At 40.1% G+C, this 20,911-nt stretch overlaps 1 protein-coding gene across 12 annotated transcripts in view; it reads left to right on the top strand.

Moving 5' to 3' along the window:
• ncam1a (neural cell adhesion molecule 1a) overlaps window positions 1-20,911 on the top strand; it is a 284,217-nt gene that overhangs the window by 256,771 nt on the left and 6,535 nt on the right. For 9 of the 12 annotated variants that reach the window (XM_061056405.1, XM_061056406.1, XM_061056409.1 and 6 more), the window contains 3 exons: window positions 1,267-1,391; window positions 2,303-2,483; window positions 19,794-20,001. In XM_061056405.1, the coding sequence (XP_060912388.1) occupies window positions 1,267-1,391; window positions 2,303-2,483; window positions 19,794-20,001 (514 nt within the window). Of the gene's footprint in view, window positions 1-1,266; window positions 1,392-2,302; window positions 2,484-8,611; window positions 9,933-19,793; window positions 20,002-20,911 lie in introns of those variants that run through there. The other 3 variants (XM_061056414.1, XM_061056415.1, XM_061056416.1) reach the window with 1 other exon arrangement.

Here is a 20,911-nt window from a genome sequence, read left to right on the forward strand (position 1 = left end):
AAACATATAAACATCGGCTTCTGGGTTGAAAGTAATAACACCAAAAATAAAATAAAAACTGCCGGGCGCCCAAGAGGCAATTCTAAATAACTAATCAATTCATCATTTCCAGTTCAGGGGACACTGAAGATCCCAAAAGATAAATTAAGATCCAAACACAAAATCTGAAACGTTGCAGTGGATCAAACATTCAAAAATGACCAGTATCATATTTCATACTTAGTCACACATAAGTCCCCCACAAAATACTGGAATCATATAATAAGCCTCTGTCACATAAACAAACTTCTAAAAAATGTATCAACATGTTTAACACACCCGAATCACAGAAGCGCCAACTCATAGCTAATGTTATCTCCAGACACTTTATAAGAAGGTAAAAGACGGTCCTCTTTGTTTCATTGTTGATCTAAGCTGTTAAAGGATGAGCACGTCCACATCAAAGTCACAGTTTGGGTTTGACGCTCCGTGCTCTATCTTTAGTATAATATGTGTAATTGATGCTTCTTTTCTGCCATATAGACAAAGGCTGAAAGTGTTTTGAAAATTTAAAGCACACCTGAATGTTACCTTCACTCGTTCCCTGTCCATGTCTGGAGCTGTCTGGCACCGTTGTGTAAATGTTAGATAAAGCTAAAAGCTTTTTATTTCCTGCAGCGTGTGTTTGTGACAAAGCTTTTTTCTGGAGCTGCTGTCATTATGTATAATTTCCCCCATGCTCTTACATAAACTAGTCAGACGTGGCATCGTTTCTTTCAAAATAATTACCACTTTGGCAGGGTTCATAACTTTCTGTATTTAACATTATGTAAGCAAACCCTGAGATTACTCTGTGACTTTAATATGTTGTAGAATCTGCTATCAGCACATGATCGCGTGTAGCAGCAGAGTCAATGATCTGCAGATTTTTTTTTTTTTTTTACTGTTTCACTTTACTGTCTGTGTTCTCATCCTCTAACAGCTTAGTGCAGCCACATGGCAGAATCAAACTCTCTGTGTTAGACCAACAAAGGATGTCTTAATCACACTGGTGATTACTGCCTACACATCTGCAGCTCTGATTGCAGCGCTTGTTAGTAAAGCGACCGAAAAAAAACAGTATAGGCCGGAGAGGCAATCAGTTCCACTCGGCAATCAATTAAAGTTTGAGTTTAGTTGACCTTGAAGAAACGACAGATAGAAGGTTAGAAGCACAGTAGGTAAATTGCATTAAGATGAACCATACTTACATCAACTGATATGGATGCCTTGATTTGTCCTATGCAGGGGAACCCAGTGCTCCCAAACTAGAAGGCAAGGCCCAGAACGGGGGCAATGTGCTTAAGGTCAACTGGATCAAGCAGGACGACGGCGGTTCTCCCATTAAACATTACCTGGTCAGATACAAGGCTGTGAGTATACTGGGTAACGAGGTGACTTGTTACCATTTTATTTATTCACTTGTTTTTTTTAAAACACCTGAAAACAACTTCCAAGTACATCAATAGGCCTACATGTTTTAAGTTTAGTGTTCTAAATCCACCCTGATCCTGTATTTGATCCCCTCTATTTCAGCCCTGCTCAGAACAGGCTGTTTCTGTTACTGTAGCTTTAAATGCAAATGAGCTGTGTCTGACCACGCCCCTTTCCAAAAGGGGGCGTGGTTTGGCTTTCTCGCTCCATGTCCTATTGTTTACGGTGAGAAGGCAGATTTAGAGGGCAGAACAAACACCTAGCTGTGGGAGTGTCACCCACCTGGGGGAGGGGTTACTGCCCTTTGCGATGTCATGAAGGGAAAATCTCCAAACGGCCTGTTTGAGCACACATTTTCTGAAAAGTGGAGCAGGCTAAAGACTTTTTTATCATAACTGGGCGGTCTGCAGACAGACTAGAGAAAACATGGTAAAGTGGATTTTGCATCATAGGTGGCCTTTAAGATTAAAAACTATTGTACAAGGGAGGCGTGATCAAGGTATCAGTCTTACAAAACCACACACACATAAAAAAACCTATTTAAACAACACGTCATGAGAAAATAACAATTTTAAGCAATTGTTCAAAAACACAGTGGCCGTCAAGAAAATCAACCACATGCTTCTGTCAGCACTTTCTGTAAGGTGCTCTGCTCTTGTATTTCTTAAGAGTTATCACTGTGTCTATTTTTAACTCTTTTTTGAAGGTGCTCAAACTAAACGTCCTCAGGCAGAAATCCTCTTTTTCCACCTCTCAATTATTTAAATCTAAAATGATCTGAGTCCATCTCATTTGGTTACACAGTCGTAAAGTTTTTGATCCCCCCCCCCCCTCTACGTTCCCTCCTCAGAAGCACGTTTCCGACTGGAAACCGGAGATCCGCCTCCCTCATGACAGCGACTACGCGGTGCTGAGCGGCCTGGAGTGGAACACGGACTACGAGGTGCACGTGGTGGCGGAGAACCAGCAGGGGAAGTCGGAGCCGGGCATCTTCTCCTTCAGAACGGCTGTAGAGCCCACCACCATCCCAGGTACTATTCTCTCATCATCCCAACCCCGAGCATCCACACACACACACACACACACACACACACACACACACACAGCAGCCACAGTGCACAAAGGCCTCCACCGTGACCAGAAAACTCTATTACCTGGCCTGGCTGGTTCTTATTCAAAAGCTGGCTGGCTGTAGGCTCCGACATGGATCATCTGTCTCTGCCTGCCGTGTGTGTGGGAGGTGCTTTGTTTTTTTACAGTCCTTATTAGTGCAGCTGGTAACAAAAAGAAAATATGATGCAGTGAAGTCAAACTCAAGGACAGTTTTATTTGCTTAAAGCATCGAGAAGTTGCATGTAATTTAGAGGAATATTTGAATATTCTGCACTCTCTGATGAAACGTTAGGGAATAAGCACAAACTCTGAAATGCAAACTAGACATCGCAGTCAGAAAGAAGAGGAAAGAAGAAAAACACCTTCCACCATCTTGGAGGTTTATTATATATAACACTCAGATTGTTATATAATGAAGTTAAGGGCAAACAGAGAGAAATGCCATATTTAACAAGTCTGTAGGGAAGTTTTCTTGAAGTATATGTGGAAATAAATCAAACAGATTAATCAAGACTGAGGAGGAGTTGTTGCTTTAAAGGCCTCTTAAACTGTTTTTCTTATTTCCATGCCATGGAGCGATTAAAGAGTTTACAGTTGCATTAAAACAGTCACAGTACGGTGCTGTGTGTGCCTTGGAGGGTGATGAAAAGATTAACCTTCTGGCCACTCAAAGTACACAAGTTAAACCCGGGTCATTTAAGGTTAAGTCAGCGTTTGCCTCTTACCTGTAGCTATACGTGCTTTCACACTGTAACGGCTAAACTCTCGTCTAGCTCCTAGTTCTGTGTCTTCCAGCTAATCCTTCCTTCAAGGAGTCAAAGGATTCTTTGTTTGTCATGCACAGAGCTCCTCATTTGCATTTTAAAACATTGTGCTCACTCCACAAAAATTTCAGAAGCCAGGCTTCACGGGCTCAACAGCGACTGTTGAATCCACACGAGGAGCAGAAGCACGTTCTCTGTACTTTTCCTCTCCTCTTTGATGTTCTGCTGCTGCAGATAAAACTTGGTGCTATGCTCTCCTGCTCCTCTATGGCAGCTATAAGGCATCCGTCACTGCACAAGCTGCAGTGAGCAATCATTTCAGGGCAGATATCAGTCAGGCCCAGAGCTCTTTTTTTTTTTTTTTTTTTTCACACCAAATATGTTCTGAACCCAGGTGGTCACGGTCGGCCTTTGCTCTGTTGTTGTTGTTGTTGTTGTTGTTGTTGTGTGTAAGGTGTGCATTTGAACTCGGGCTGCATCCCCACGGAAACTATACCTGAGCCACAAAACAGGTTCAGCTTCTTCCTCATCCAGCAGCCTTCACATCTTCTATCAATGATAACTCTGACATGTTTTCATTCTCTCTGCATTATCATCTCTTTCTCACATTGTTACCTAAACTCTCAGGGTTGTCTCGACTCTCCGCGCTCTTCTCACAAAAGAGAAATTAAAGCGTCAAACATGATTCCTTTCAACTGTCAAATAATCATAAAGGAATGGATAGAAATGACACCAACAATAAAAAAATAGATTTGAATAGAATAAAGAGAAACACTTCTGTAAAGCATGGTGTAAAATGGATTATTATTGATTAGCTTTTGGGATGCATATTAAACCTTCATCTGAAGCCTTAGAGGCTGAATAGTACCCTCTTTAAAATCCAATTATTATTATATTATTCTTTTATCAGTGTACCAACTTAAAATGCATGATTCTTTTTCAAACTCAGGCTCATTATCGGTGATAAAGAGATTAAAATATAATGCAGGTTTCCAGCGTATTGATTTGTCGTGCATTGTGTAGAAATAAAAACTACTTCAACAGTAACTCATAAATAGAAAAACTGTGAACCTTGTAATGTTTGTGATTCATTTTAGTATTCTAATGATGCACCCTTAATCCCTAAACTAATCCACAGCTGCAAATGGTCCGCCATGAATGCAGCTTTTACTCCTGTTTGAATAATGTCTGCTCAACCTGCAGAGGCCAGGAGTTTAATAAACAAGGTCTCTGATGAAAACCATGAATGTATGACCTATTTTTAAAGTGCACATCGTCAGGAAGAGACACAGAGGTGAGGGGGAGGAGATTAAGAAAAAAGATGCACACATAAAAACAACATGTTGTATCTTTACTTATTTAAATTATTTCAATTAATTATTTAGAAAAACAGAAAAGGTAAATTAAGACTTCACCCTCTCTGTTTCTGACGTTTGATAAAGCATAATTAAACAACGTTTGAATTTAGGCCAATTGATTTATGAATCAAGGCAAGTTTATTTAAGCACATTTCAGCAACAAGGCGATTCAAAGATAGATAGATAGATAGATAGATAGATAGATACTTAGATACTTTATTGATCCCGAGGGAAATTCAAAGCATCCAGAAGCAGGTTACAAAGACGTACATGACATGAAACATTTGTTACAAATTAACCACAAAACCGACCCCCCCCCCCTCCCATACATATATATTAACCTGAAAAAAAGATTTAAAGAATACCTCTAGATGAATCAAACTTAAACTGTGCAATTAAAAATAGACTTATAACAAGAAATGTACATAACCCGTGCAGGGATAAAAATATATGTGTAATTTAAACAAGAACCTATAAACAGTTGAGGAAAAAAATCTGTAATTAGACCTGAATATAAAAAATAAAAATAAAAAGTGTTGACCTTCTGAAGTTGTGTTGTTTATATATGTACAGCAATGTTTAAAAAGCAGATAGTGCAAAAATATCAAAAAACAGACATTGAATAACAGGCAGTGCAAACATTAAATTAAAGGTGATTTAAATAATTGAGGTTATCATTAAAGTGCTCCACACACGTCATCAGGCCACCCTGAAACAGTTCAAATCTTTTCTAATCATATTTTTATTTCTTATTCTGTCAGAAGTCATGGTACCCAGCTCTCCATTTCCACTCTATTTTCATTCTCTCTATCAGCCCCGCTCTTACTCCTCCACTGCCAGGTTAATTGGCTCTCACAGTTCAGGGTCCATGACTGACCTGAATATTCGCTGTGTGGCCTGGTTAGGTGGGGATGCAGCCCCTTTTAACAGTCTTTGCATGGTGCCACTTCCTGCTGGATTAATTTTGTGTGTTCTGTACTGGAAACCCTTTACAAGCAATGGCTGCCAGTGCATGGCCCATAAAGAAACCAGTTATTTTCTTTTTTCATGCGCTTGCTGGGCAACAGCCATATAGCAGTGGGGAGGTTTGGATCATTTAAATACTCCAAGTGCAGAAGTTCACATGGGCTTCATCCAAGTCAACCCCCTTAATTACTTTAATTTGATTTTTGTTATGTTGTGTTTACTCCTGCCTCCAAGTCGCTGGTGTGTGTTTCTTTTTTTCTTCACTTCAAGGCATGTGGAAAACTGCTGAGGTTTATTTTTAGCTCCCAACATCTGCACTTAATTCCATTAGGTCTCACAGCTGTTCTCGGTAACGCTGCCTTCAAAACAGCTGCTCTTCTGTAAATACACTCTGGCTCGATACACTGAATTGGCACTGTGACGCAAATAGCAAAATTCAGGGTTGATGCAAGTTTGAGTTTTTTCCAAACAGTTGCTCAGGAAGCGCTCATACATACAGAATGCGACAGAGACAAATCTATCAAAAGGATATTTGAATGTCTTGTGGAATGAGACATCTTTAAAAAGAGATGTGTTGTAAAGAGGATCTTTAGAATTGTCTAAAAGCTTTTAAGATATTGTGCCTTGTGTAGTTTGAGGTCTCTGCAGGTACAGCAGGGCAGCATTTACATGCCTCAGACTCAGAGGACAAAATGCTGCCCAGCTGAGGAGAGATAAAACATCATCATTCATGTCATGCAAAAAAACAAACAAAAAAAAAACCAATGGTGATCTTAAAAGATCTGTGTACCTGTGCTAATAAGTACGCAGAAGTATCAGGTGCTCACAGCTGATCCATCCAAATCTCCCCAGCTAAGGTTGACATTGGGTTAAAACTACAGCTATTAACTTTTTGCAGTTTCGATAACATAACATCACCCATTCATCCATGTCATAGACCTGACCTTCATAACCAGCTTCTGTTCTGGATGTGTGGTTTTGCATGGGCCGTTCTCCCTGCAATGACCAGTGGTGTAATGTTAGCTGAGGAAGTCACCCTTCTGAGAAAAAAGGCTCCGCCCTCTTTTATTTTTTACATGTGCACACACATTTACACCAAGCATGCGTCTGATGACATACCCTGTTACAGCAGTCGAAGTCTTAGTGATGCAGTACTGCAGAACAGATATCTCATAGGTTCAGATCATGCTTTCTTTGGAGTTGAAAGTTAACAGCCACATTTGTTACAGTAAGCAATATGTTTTAATTGTTTTGACCTGCCGCTCCTTGTAATGTTCAGAAATATGACGTGCTTAGTGAGTTAAATATTTTGTAAACTGCAACAGTCTATATGTACTGTAGTCGTTTTAATCAACTGTAAATACAATTCCACTTCAGATCTATTGAAGTGGAATTATAAAATGATTGTGAGGAGAGGATCTCTGAGCTTCTAATGCAAGACAAATTTCTGTGCAAACGGACAATGAAGTGTTATCTTATCTTATCTTAAGTCCGTAAATTAACATAAAAGCAAACAGTCTCTGTCTAGATAAGCTGGTGCCTCAGAATCCTACAGGCCACCAAAGCAACCATCAACAGATTCTGAATTCACTAGATTCTGGATTTAGACTACAATTGAGCAGGAACATGTTTGTGTTACTTGTCCGTTCTAGTCAGTTCTGGTCAAGCTGCAGAACTAGTTGCATTGTTGCAACCCTAAATAATAATAATCAAATTACTGATAAATCTGTGCCCCCTTGTTAAAGTCTAGTATAAAATCAATATACCACTTCAGGTTGTGCTGTTATACTGAATATCAGCACCGCCTCAAGCCTGTGACCATATCACAGCAGTGCTTATATTCAGTATAACAGCACGCCCTCCACTTAGATATTACATGATGGAAGGACTGAAAACACCGCCCACTTTAAAGTTTAAGCATCTTACATATGATAAAAAGTTTCTGTTGGATGTATCTGCAAAGTTGCAAACTTTTTGGATTATTTTAAATGTATTGTTTAATAAGCTTTTAGTTAATGTTCCCTGTTACATTTTTCTAAACTAGTGATCCATTTGAGCAAAATCTACATTTCATAGTTGCATGCTTTCTGTATATTGCTGTTGTTTGCTAATGCTGAACCAGCATACCAATCACTGCTCTCGAGGTTCAGGAGAGAGCTTCTGATTGGATATTGCATCATTGAGTTTTTAGTTCCCGCCTTTTTCTCGCCCTCTAAAAGGCCCTGCTACAGTATGTCTCATGTCTGTCCATTTAGGTGAATTAATGCGACTCTTAGATCACATGTAAGAAGGCTTACACCTCACATTACACCACTGGCCATTATGAACGAGCGATAAGAGCCTGATTCTCGTGGATGCGTTCTTACATCCAGGTTGTCATCTATCGTCCCCCCTAATCGCTGCTGCATCATGACTGATCTAAAACTAAAGCTTAAAGCAAAGAGGTTGGACTGCAGTGTCTTTGAAAACATCTTCCTTTCTTTTTGTCATCGTCCATCCCCTTCATCCCTGTGTTCCTCCGCTCATGCCTGCCATGCACCACGTGTCATCCGCCTTGCTACTAACAAGCTATGACTTCTTTTTTTACTTTAATCCTCTAACTTAGACTTCCTTTTTTTTTTTTTATTCCTCAATTCAGTCTCTGATGACCTTTCAGACTTGTATTTCTGTATTTCTGACCTTATTTTTCTATCTCTCCCTGTTTTTTCCCCCCTTCTTTCTCTTCTGCTTCCCTCCTTCTCCGTGTCCACTTCCTGTCTTCATGTGTGATCTCCTTGGGCACCTACGGACCATGACATTACCATACACACAATTTTTTTTTTTGTTGGTTAAATTGTTTCTTTCTTTCTTTTCACACTTTTTCTTCTGTGGTTATCATTTAAAAAAAAACAAAAAACTCTGATGTGGATACTGAACTATGAATGTGTCTCCTTGGTGGTTTGGGTCCATAAACCTCAGCGACCCTCGGTTGCCTATGTGTGACGTACAGTCTGGCAGCTCTTCTGCTCTCCATGCTGACTGCGCTCTGTCTCTCATAAACTGATTTCGTTCGAGGAGAAAGAGGATGGTCTGAGCCTTTTGAAATCTGCGGGGCCCAGAATCCTTTGCTTTCTATGCCTTTTTTGACCCCCTTGTGCAGCCACACACAAGATATGAAAAAAAAAAATGAAAAAAAGATGAAGAGTCAAGACATTGGTTTCATGACGTTATTACAGGGTGCTCAGTACTTGCATCATTCTCAGATTTTTGGGGGATTTAGATTCTGTTTCTGATTTTGTTTTCATCTGTTTCCATGTTGTGTATGACTAGACTCAGAAAGGTAAAAAAAAAAAAAACTAAGAGGGTGTTATTGTTAATAATTGGACTTGGGTGCTCTTTTGAATTAGACAAAGTGTCGCTGCTTTGTTTTAGATGCAATTAGTAACACATTCATAATGCCTTAAAGTGATCTTAAAGAGGGACGATCAATAGAATAATTTGCGTACTCCGTCTGATTATGTGTCTACAATGTGCTAACCAGAAACGGCGACCGTAAAAGAGACTTTTTATTTAGGAGTTTTATTGCCTAATAACTGGACACGTCATTCCACTGCAAAGTCAGAGATGACACAAAAGCATGAACACTGCATGAGAGCTGTCACAAGGCATGATCCAGTATTCATGAATGTGCTATGCAGCTGCTTTTGAAGCCCCCCAGTCAAAGCATTATGAATGTGTTAACCAGGTGGAGAGTACATGCTGTGCCTCATTTTTTTTGTCTTTTGGATACAAGCTTGAAGTGTCCTGTAGTGCAAAGCGAAAAGGAAGGCAAACATTTACAGAGAAATGTTGGATTGGTTTTTGGGGTCAGAGAATTCATTTATCAAGACCTTTTTTTGTTGTTGTTTTCTTTCTTTCACATGATATAATGCTCACGTTCAGATCCATCATTATGTAACCACCTTGTCGGAAAAAGTACAGAAAGTTGTGCAGATAAACTAATCATGTTTGTGACAAAGTGTACATAATCTTTTCAAACTGACCTTCAAGACGTGCAAGAGATCAGCTGTTTGTTTTGTTTTTTTAAATGGATCATGTTCTCTTTTTACCTGAAAGCAGAGAAATGTCTAAAACACATTAAATGCAACAGCCGTTCAAACACTAAAAAAAAAAAGTTCATTTTCAATAATAATGTGAAATGATTCTATTCTCTGAGACATTTTTGTAAGTACATATCAGTGTGTTTCCATGTAACCATTGTAGGGTTGAAATAAATTGTGTTTCCTTTTCTTTCATGAAAGCGACAGCTTCCTGGAGCTTTAGCGACTAAACAAAACCGAGGGTGTGTGACTCAGTGCTGACTCTTACCGACTGTTCGAGAACCCCGATTGTGAAGCTGAATCTTTTGTCCCTATGGAGCTTTAACGAAATGTCTGTATTCTGCATCCAGTGTTACATTTCACCTCACAGATGTTGGAGGATGAGAAGCCCTGACTATAACCGAACTGAAGAAGCTACATAATGCATTTTAAACCAAACTGAACAAATGGTAAACTGTGCATAACATAGAGAGGCTAACATGTTGCTAAACTTAAAGTCACAGCTACCTCAGCTTCTGGTCCTTTTTCTCTTAATCCATGGCTCCTAATTTTCCTGCTAATTAAATACAAACTTTGAGTTTAACAGAAATACAACAATGCTATTGTGTTAGCAACAAAATCAACTCCTGCTACTTTTGAAATAACATTTGAGTTGTAGTCTCTAGATGTCTTTCTATGTGATTTTTCACACTGAAATATAATAGAAATCAAGTATATCCTCTGAAAATAACTCTGTGAGTCATGACTGTCTACAATGGGTGTAACACCCGAGTCCCACTGTCTGTGATGCTTTCAGAGTTTTCCGAGTCCTATCTTCAGTTTGTTTACATCGCCGGGACGGCCGGCTGACTCCTCCCCTCGCGTATAAAAGTTGTTTAATTGAGGGACTAGAGAAAAGAAGAATAACATACTGTACTCACTGCTTAACTGTGTTTCCAGATCACGCTCATTTCAGGTAAATTTACATGCAGTGTGAAGATACGAGCATAATAAAGATCGCTAGCATTAGCATGCTAACACAACAATGCAGCGTGAGTTGTTTTGGTTTCTTGCTGGTGCTCAAGGGCGACATCTGCTGGATCAAGAAATCGCATATAAAGCCTTTAAAGTTGTAGTCAAAAGTATATCAGTCGTTTTTAAGTTGTATTAAAGACAGGAAAGTATTATTATATTATAATTCAGGAAGCTGAAAAGAAAAGAGAAACCAACTCTAACCAAAAATACGACTTGTGTCCAGAAACACGTTCACAAGTTGGGTGAACTTCACACCAAAATTAAGGCTACTGTTAGACCGTCTCATCCCCAGCAGTAAGACCTCTAGTTCCAATCATTCAAATACTTAGTTGTGTAGTTTGAACATGTTGCTAAAGGTCGAGCAGCCTGGTACAAAACAAAAAACACATTACCATTTTAAATCTAACAAGCTAAACACAAAAACAAACTCAATGTGCAGCTGCAACATGACAGTGATGACAGTCTGAGCAAATGTTACAACAAGCTAACAAGCTAATGTATTCATCGTTTTAATCACATTAGAATATTTGTTCAGGGAAGGCAGCCTTCAACACGGGCAAGGCTGACTACAAGGTGGACCCTCATGGCTGACACATTTTTAACAAAAGCAGTGGTCTTCAGTTTACTTTTTAAAACGCCCTGCAAGCCGTTCTGATGTCCGGAGGCAGCGAGTGCCAAAATTTAGGAGCATTAAAAAAAAGTGCTGATGCGACATGATGCTCTTTATTGTACAAAAAGGCCCAGGGCACTGGGTGTCAGTTGCAGTTATGGAAAGATCTTGTTCATGTATGTAAACAGGAAATGTGGAGTAGAAAAGTTAATATCAGATACCATGTCAGTACATCCACACTGACTCACTCCTCTAAAGCTGTGTGTCTGTGGCCGATCGTTCTGTCTCTATCACTGACAGACCAGAGGGTTTTCTGTAAAGATAACTGATCACACGACTTATTGGGTTTATTTTCTTGGTACCATTCTCTCTACCTGTTGAGATTGTGCAGTCATATACATTTAGAAATTGAAACAGCTCCTTCTTAAGATTGGAAACTTAGTGATAAAGATGTCAGTATGTCCATCAGTGTAGGGTACTCAAAGCCATCTCTACAGTTTCCATTTGTTCAAGCATTTGTTCCACACTCTGCTCTACAAACCTGTGAAGGTCCTGCAGAGTCATGAGAGGACACGATGCATAAATGAAGGACTGGATTCATCTGCAGCCGTGATCAGAAACAGTTTAATGTGAGAGAATTAATAAAGCATTGATACATTTTCAGTAACCGGACAGATGTGACTGGTGATTGTTTTCTCTGTTGAAAAAAGGTACTAATTTGAGAGCCTTTATTATGGCAACCAGTGATACATTCTGCAGGACGTTTTCTCTCGTGACAGAAGACTCACAGAACGTACATTTAAGGGATTTTAGCCAACTGGCAACAAAAAGATGAGAATTAACAAACAATAAGGTGCACATGGGTTGGTGTTTCTGATGAGATTCATGAGAAGAGTCAATGAAAATGCATCTTTTTCACTCACTATTCCCAGTGGTGTAGTGGTGTCTAAAGAAGTGGGTTCTCTTCATTTTTCCTGCAAATGTTTTTGAAGTGTCCCGTCCAGCAGAGAATAAACGGCCTCTGTTATAAACAGTGACATCTACGACTACTCCTACATATTAAGTTAGTGCGTACTAGCCAATTGGAGACAGAGTATGGGAGGTCATCAGTTCACCATTCTAGGAGACCGTGGAGACCAAAAAATCAGTGCATACTATGTATACCTGCGTATAGGGTTAGAGTTAGGGTTAACCCCTGAGCTACACCACTGACTGTTCACTCTTTAGAAACAGGATGTTTTAGTTTGGTTGACTGTCATACCTGTCGTCTGGGTTTTAAGTGCTCAGACATCAAGCGTGCTTTGAACAACAGAAGCTGACAAGGTTTCATTTGAAGACGCATCAGTCCGCTGCAGACAGCACTTCACTTCTAAATAGGACAAAGTTGTTGTTTTTTTTACCATCTGATTTTTAACCTCTAAGAGCTTTGGAAGATGACGGGGTGCATGTTTCTCAAGAGGCTCTCTGAGACACAGAGGCAACATAAAACATGCTGTCTTTAACCAAACACCTCAACCGGGAGGTAAAATAAGATTTGAGGTGAAGGAATGTTTCCCACCCCCAAAAGGAAGGAGTTTTCTTCAGGCTCCTGCTCTATCTTTTCCCCATGGTTTGGATCTAGAATAAGTTTTTTTTTCTCCCTGGCACTGCTGTTTAATCTAAACTCAAATCTGTCTCACAGATAATAAGGGTTTAAGACACCCTCGAGGTGTTCCTTGTCACTTGTTGGTCCCTCCTGTTGTTCATCAGGGCCTACTGAGTAATGATAGCGCTGATCAGCGCTGAGTGATTTTCATTTCTGCTAATCAGGATCTTCATCTGAGTGTGTGCACCAGACGTACTCGTGTTGCATACAAACAGAATGGTTCTACCCTGAAGCAAATGGTGCAGTCGTCGGCTGAATACAGACTACAGCAAGTGCTGCCGTCACCGTTCCCAGTCGTTTGGGACTCATTTACTTTGCATAGTTAAAACATCCTCTCTTATTTATCTTGATGTGGGTAACGAGATGTTTGTATGGCTAAAATCAATTAAAGCCAACTCAGTGGATTTGCATAGAAAAATAATGAAGCTACAAGTTTTATTTATTCAGTAATAGAAGAGTGTTCATTTGTTTTTCACACCTTTTTATCTACATCATTAATTTCCAGAAATGATTTGTTTTTATTATAGAAGACTTAGCGGTCCAATATGTAAGATATGTACTAAATGAAATGATAAAATTACCTTACTATCTGATCAGACATTAACGAAACATGCTTTGTTGAAGTGCTGGCTTTTATGACAATAATGCAGCAGCCAGTATGTCCTCCCTCTCACTTTAGATTCTGATCCTGAATGCTCTGGATTTGTTTGGACCAGAAATAGTCCAAACAAATCCAGACGGCTGTTCTGGACGCCCCCTCGGGTCGCCAGGCAAACGGTGAAACAACAGGTGTTGCAGAGAAGTGGTTCAGATAGAAGTGATTGTACCCGACCTAAAAAGCCTCTGCATGTTTCTAATAAGCTCCACGAGCAGAAACGTGCTCAAACTAGGATCAATATTGGAGATGCTTTTGAAAAATGGAGAGAGGCTAGAACACAGAAAGGTTTACAGACCCATGCAGAGCTGGATAAACACTGAAGCTTCAGAGTCCGCGACAAGGCAACCTGAGTGAGCATCGACTCTAGAGAGGAGGGGGCGGGGGGAGACAGCTCTCTACAATGTTTTGAATTTGGACTGCAGTACCTATTTGAAACACTAGGGGTCAGAGTTATATATTGCTCCTTTAATGTTAGTTCTTTCATGATTGGATGATGATGATTCTGGGTGAAAACTTTGTAGTCAGCAAAAGTATAAATAAGGTATGTGTGGGGTCTGAAAAGTCTTCTTAACTAAAAATTCTTACATTTAATATTCTTAAATCAAGGCCTTACAAATAAATATAGTAGCATCATAAATAGAAATCAAATATATTATTCAAGTGTCTGTTTGTCTGTGTAAGTGCATTGTGCCCTTGACAGTGGAGGGTGCACTAGTGCTGGTGGGAATCAGCTGCCAAGAAAGAAAACTTAACATTCCTGTTACTCATAAGCTAAAGATTCTTGCCGACAGGAACCTGTGAGACTGTCCCTGTTGAAAAATGCTACCTATAAATGATGGCAGAGGCAATCTGTATCCCTTAACAAATATTGCTAACAGGACAAAATAGCTATATATTCATTGACTTCTCACTCCATGCTCATGGTCAGGCTGTGGTGATCATTACCTCATGGGAAGGAGCCAACATTTCATATTTTCAAAGTGAAAAAAGAAAATTCACTGTGTGGTCTCACTAGTAACCGAAATGTTCAGCATGAGGAGTTTCCAGAGATCCTAATCAGTCAGAGAGAGTAAGTTGTCAGCATCAGTCTGCTTCCACACGGCCCAAAGAAAGAGTCTGACGATCGTGTTATGATAATGGTGATGCAGTGCCACACTGTGGCTGAGATCTGATGGATGATACAAACATGAAGACATTTCATCAAGCAAACACAGACGATGCAATGCTGCAAAGAAGAAGAGTACGAGTTACAAAATAAAAAAATAAAAAAAAGGGAGATTGAAGTCACAGAAAAATGAACATTAATGCAAAACCATGACATAGACAGTTAAACATCAAGGATGAAATGTAAGTATTGACTTGGTCTGGGGGAATAGTTGGAGATATTTACATACTTCCAAGCATCATCAGTGACTGTCTCTTGGAGCGTCCCAGTCTTTAACAGCTGTGAAACTTGTCACAGCTGCAGACACTGTAAGGACACACTTGCAGAGCCTTTTGAGAGTCCTTAAGGTCACATGAAAGTCTTTAAAGGGTCGTCAAAAGATGTGGGGTCAGTCCAGATTCTAGAAGACTCACTGGACATTAACAAAATGATGATCGGCACACTGAAAATGCTCGAGATTTGAGTGCGATTTGATGTGCAGTGTTTTCCATACAATGCAAAACAGAAAGGGAAAAAGAACGCTTCTTGCAGTCACTTTCTGGTGTGGCTGAGACAAATGTAGATTCTTAAAAAAAATAAAGTTTAATCAACGTTTGTGAGAGCACAGATTATCTGGATTCCTCTGATATTATGCAGGAACCTTTAGAGGCATGCATGTCTGTGACTTTAATAGTTAATAGATTATAAAATGAGTGCAGTAAAGCACTGCGACTTGGCATCAGGGTATTCCCTCATAGGTACTTATTGGTTTGCACCTTTCTAGTGTGACACCTTTAACCCGGGTCAGGCCTCTGGATGAGCTGGAGGATGTGTGGAGGCAGTAATATATAGCAGTAGATGGTCAGTGTTGCTGTTATGTTGATTCATCATTATCAGGTTGAAGTTGTTGCCATGGCGATGCCACACAAAACATCTCCCCGCCTCCACAGCTTAATGGATACTTTGACTTAAATTGGCCACTGTTATTTATCGCTGCACCAATCTATCACCAGTTAGTGTTACAGACATGTTGGACATCGTTTTATACGATCCTTTCTTATTCACCTTGACATATTTGATAACTCAAACTAGATTTGATAAGAACGAATACATGTTATGTCTGTTAATGATATGTAAATTAGCTGCCAATATCTGTGTAAACAAGCCCGGCAGGTTGTCTGTGCTGGACGGGGACCAGTTATTGATTTCTCAGGAATTTGTGGTGTTCAGTGAAATTGGAGCTTATCTCACACAGGTCGTTATCGGCGCTCTTCTCAGGCCCTGCCTCAGTACTGTACCTGACAGGCCTGTAAAGAGAAATGTTTGTGTAGTCCATCCTGACACGTAGATTTGTGCTTTCTCCCTCAGTGAGAGAACCCCCCCCGAGGCATTGAATACATGGCACATGATTTATTGTGCCTGTTAAAATGCAAATGAGGCAACGGGCAGAGGAAAAACAAGTGCCGCCTGCTACACTATAGTCACCTATGAGTGCACAGAGCAGAAGCACACTCCTGCCATCAAGAGAAAATTAAGAATTGTAAACTACTGTGCAGCCAAGGGGAGGAAGATAGCGAGCATAAACAGAACGCCTAGATTGACCATGGGCTGTGTTTTCACTTGAAAATGCATCTGTCATGAAAGTGCAGTAAACACAAACATAAAAACGTGTTGGAGAGGCGTAAAGAATCATTTTAAATGGAACTATCAATCACTGCAGAGGCTGTGTAACAGTGGCTGTCTGGGGTTTTAAAAACAGTGCAAATCATGTGGCATCAAGGCCAAACGTCTACAGGATGAAGTCTAGCGCTAAAGTCTGTGTTTTAACGCTGAATGTGTGTCAACGGGGACTCCTGATTCGACGGCGGCCCAGTGAATCATGGATCATCACCCGCCCTCATTTGTATCAGTAACTTGTTTAATCGTGCATCGGGGCAGCGCTTGTCAGCTCGTAAAAAAGGCGGGACATTTACATGGCGGTGATAAATACGTCGCATAAACTGGACCGATGAAAAGTAATTGCAGGATGTTTATTATGAAGCCTGGAGTTAAAAGACAGAGCGTTACAGCACCGTTAAAAATCTTAGATGACATAACGAGAGAAATGATGAGATGTGGTGAAATGGTACCAGGTTGGTTTGGTTGTGTTGGAGTGGTGAGCTGGTTCCCCTGATACACATACGATTGAGTGTTTGCATGTCATGGTGGATCTTGAAAAATGCATTCAACTTATTTTAAATCCTCAAACATTTTGATTTTCTTTGGTCCAAATTGGCCACGATCTGTGTAAAAATGATCCCCAAGGACTCGAATCAGAGAAAAATAAGCTTTAGGAGAGATTGTTGAGAAAGTGGACGACCTTATCGGGCTCGATGCGGCAACGAGAAAAAAACATGAAGCCTGCAAGATTTAGACTCCATTGACAGCATCCGTCATATGTATGTGAGAATTGCACCATAAATGTTTTATTTCCTGTTTAAAGTATTGTGGTAAGTCTTCTGTTTCAGCCCCTGTGCAGTATGAATGTGACTCTGTCAATTTTCAACAATGAATGGAGAACAGGTTAATAACATGAGTACAAACTGAAGTTGCCTCGACACTGGACTTGTGCTGAAGGGAAGTTTTGACGCCATCAGCCCACGTTTTGGCCCTCGTGAAAAAAAGATAAATTCAAATGAACCAATCACAGAATATGCTACAAAAAAGACTTTGGCCCCCTGAAACACTGCGTTCTTATTCTTTTCCTCCATAAGAATCCTCCTCTGACATTTCCCTGGTAAATCGTGCTCTCAGGTTGCATACAAAGATGGGAATTTGGCGATCATTTATTTGTCCCAGATTTCCGAAATGTCATCAAATGCCAAGAAAACCAGTGATGAGAGCGTGGTAAGCAGTTGTTGAAATGCAAAGCCTCAAAAGCCTGAGCTGCCTTGGACTTTCAAATCCTGTTTATTCCATCCTGTCTCCGAACCGCATGAGCATTTATTTACGGGGAATAATCTGCGGAAGAAAATGACTCGCATTTGCTCTTTAGCCTCGGAGTGGAATTATAAATGTGATGAGTGCTTGCATGTGTTGAGATAAGAAGCGGCTCAGATAACCCCTCTTAACCTTTATGTTTCCTCTGAAGTTTTGGAGTTTGCTCAAAAAATGATTGAATGGCAAGAAAGAAAAAGAACAAGCTCGAAGTTAGGTCACTCTCTTTTTTGGATTGGAAAGGGGGGCAGCTGTGCCTCAGTGGTAGGGTCGGTTGACTCTCAACAGGACGGTCGGTGGTTCGATTCCGGGCTCCTGCAGCCACATGGGCAAGACATTTAACCCCCAAGTTGCTCCTCCTGCTTCTGCGGTGGCCTATAAATGTGTATGAATGGATAAATGACTTCTGATGGTCACTTTACACAGCAAACTCTACCATCAGTGTGTGAATGTGTAGGTGTGACCTGCAGGTGTAAAAGGGCTTTGAGTAGTCAGAAGACTAGAAAATAAATATACAAGCTCAAGTCCAGGTAGGAGGCTTCTTTAAGAAAAACACGTTTTGGGTTTTGATTTCTTTCATGTCTTCTTTGCTGATTGACTGTTAGTACAATCTATGTTTATTCAAGTGAAAATCAAGGGTAAGGGTTAGGAAAGTATTTCTTAATACAAACAAATTCTACCAAGTAAGCAGGTTAGCCTAAAATATTTAAATAAGTATCACTGAACATGTTTGCTGTTGTTGTATTCTCATCAGTAGGTAGTATTTACTCTTCCAACTCACATTTTCTAACCTTCAAACATCAGAAAATCTTGTTTTGTTTGGTCTTGTATTTTCACCTCAGGCCGAGAAATCTTAAACATGATGTATTATGTCAAGGTCGTACTTTCACTTTATTTCTTACCTTTCCATTGCTTTTTCTTTTTTTAACATCACATTTTTCTCACTTCACATTTTTTTGTTCATACATCTCTTCATTGCAGCAGGGATTTAATGCTGCTCTTCTGTTTTTCCATAAAACATTGAGCTAAACTGTGTCAGCTGTCTTTGAAAAAACCACATGTGAACAAACAGCAGAATTATTACCAGCAGGTTCAAGGTTGTTTTTCCATCAGGGAAAATATGTCAGCATCCATTAGATGGATTGGGTTGAACATTTGCAGACGGTGAATCATATAAAAACATGCCTCTTTGAAACATCACTTATGTATTACTAATTTATAACAGCAAACAAGACTTTCCCTATAAATCATTTGGTACTTTTCCCTCAGGTATAACTGATTTTAAAATGTTACTTTTCATTTTTATTGTTATATAAACTGATGAGTCGATGGGGTTCATCCGACTTCCTGTGGTAATCTTACATTTTTCTCTTGTGCTACTTTGCTCTTTGCAGCCACCAGATTGAATGCCATTAAATTTGGTACAGGTATTTATGTAGATATTGATCAGAAATGTTGACCTTGATGGTACAAGTGTGCTACAAAAGGTCCCGAGCTTTTCTTTTTTTTTTTTGGATGTGAAATGTCACAAAAAAGGTTTGTATTGAAGGTTTACTTCAGTGTAAAAGTTTTTTAGATTGAATAAAGTGTTGTAAGCCACATTCTTGACGGTAGAAACTACGGCAGGATTGTGAATGAGATGGATTCAGATGCTTATGCTTTTTTTTAATCTTTGGTATGGTTGTGAATGTGTGTGAATAAGAGCCCCTCAAGTGTGTCGGCCATGATGGTTTTCCAAGAGTAAATGTCAAGTCTGGATTACATTTTTTTTTCTCTGAATTCCCTGAGAATGAGCGACACACTTGAGGTCTTGGCAACTGAAACCTGAAGCAGTGTTAATGAAAGCTCGACCGCATTCCTCATCATGTCTCTCCCTCTCTCTCTCTAACTTTCTCTCTCTCCCCTCCCCTCCACGTTAAACCCCCTCTCCTCCTAACTCCTCATCTCCTCCCGTCTTTTTCTCGCCTCCTGCTGTGCTTTGTGTCTCCCCTCTTCCTGTCCCTCTCCTCTGCAGATGCAATTGGCGGGGGCTCGGGCCTGGGCACCGGGGCCATCGTGGGCATCCTCATTGTTGTCTTCTTCCTGCTGCTGGTGGGCGTGGACGTCACCTGCTACTTCCTCAACAAGTGCGGACTCCTCATGTGCATCGCTGTGAACTTCTGCGGGAAGGCCGGGCCGGGCGCTAAGAGCAAGGACATCGAGGAGGGGAAGGCTGCATTCACGTATGTAAACGTCCTCCCTTCCGGTTCACAACGCGCTATTTTGAATGTTTTTGTTGAAGCCACACTGATCAATAATTGTGTACTGACAACTATTGATTAGACTCCCTGAATACACACCGTTTTGCATGATTGGACATTGCTCTGCAGCCCCGTCACTGTCACAGAAACTTGAGTCCTCTTCTCAAAGGTCACCACTGTGGGCCTTGTTAACCCAAACACGACAACAACACATAACTTCAGCTCAGACAATGATCTTTATCGTAACCTAGCTGAGTACTTTTGGACCTGAAACCTAACCCGAAATGTTACCACTATCTGAATAAAATAAGAAACCTAAGCATAATAGATTTGGGCTCCAAAAAGTACTTGGTTAAGTTTTGGAGGAGATCATATGAAGTATTTTAAAACCAAAAAATAAGTAATTTCTTCAGTTTCAAAAGTATTTTTGTTCTCCTTCAGTTAACGTCCTGCAATGATGCTCAACCATTGTGCCTCTACAAACATCCTTGAGTGGGCGGGGCCGACTCTCTTCCCCCACATGGTCGCAGGTCTAATGGGTGGGAGGGGGGGAGGGGTTCACATGAAAAAAAAACTTTACTCTGAACTCTAAAACACGCTTGAGTCTGTGAGTAAAAACATAAAAAAAACATTTAAAAAACTGCAGTACTGTCGGTGTGAACACAGAGCTCACAACAACAAACCCAGAGGAAGTCTGACTTCACTCTAGTTTTTTTAAATGCATTACTCGACGACACATTTCTTTAGGATATATTTCATATCTGCTATATTAATGTTTAAAATGTTGCATATTTTACCTTTAATAGAAAACCTATTAGGTTAACATTTTGCTAGCTTAACCAGAAAAGGGAAGGCAACACAATTTGAGTTAAAGAGAACTTGTTTTAGGAGA

The sequence above is a fragment of the Labrus mixtus genome, chromosome 14 (genome assembly GCF_963584025.1).
Source record: "Labrus mixtus chromosome 14, fLabMix1.1, whole genome shotgun sequence".
NCBI classification, from domain to species: Eukaryota; Metazoa; Chordata; class Actinopteri; order Labriformes; family Labridae; genus Labrus; species Labrus mixtus.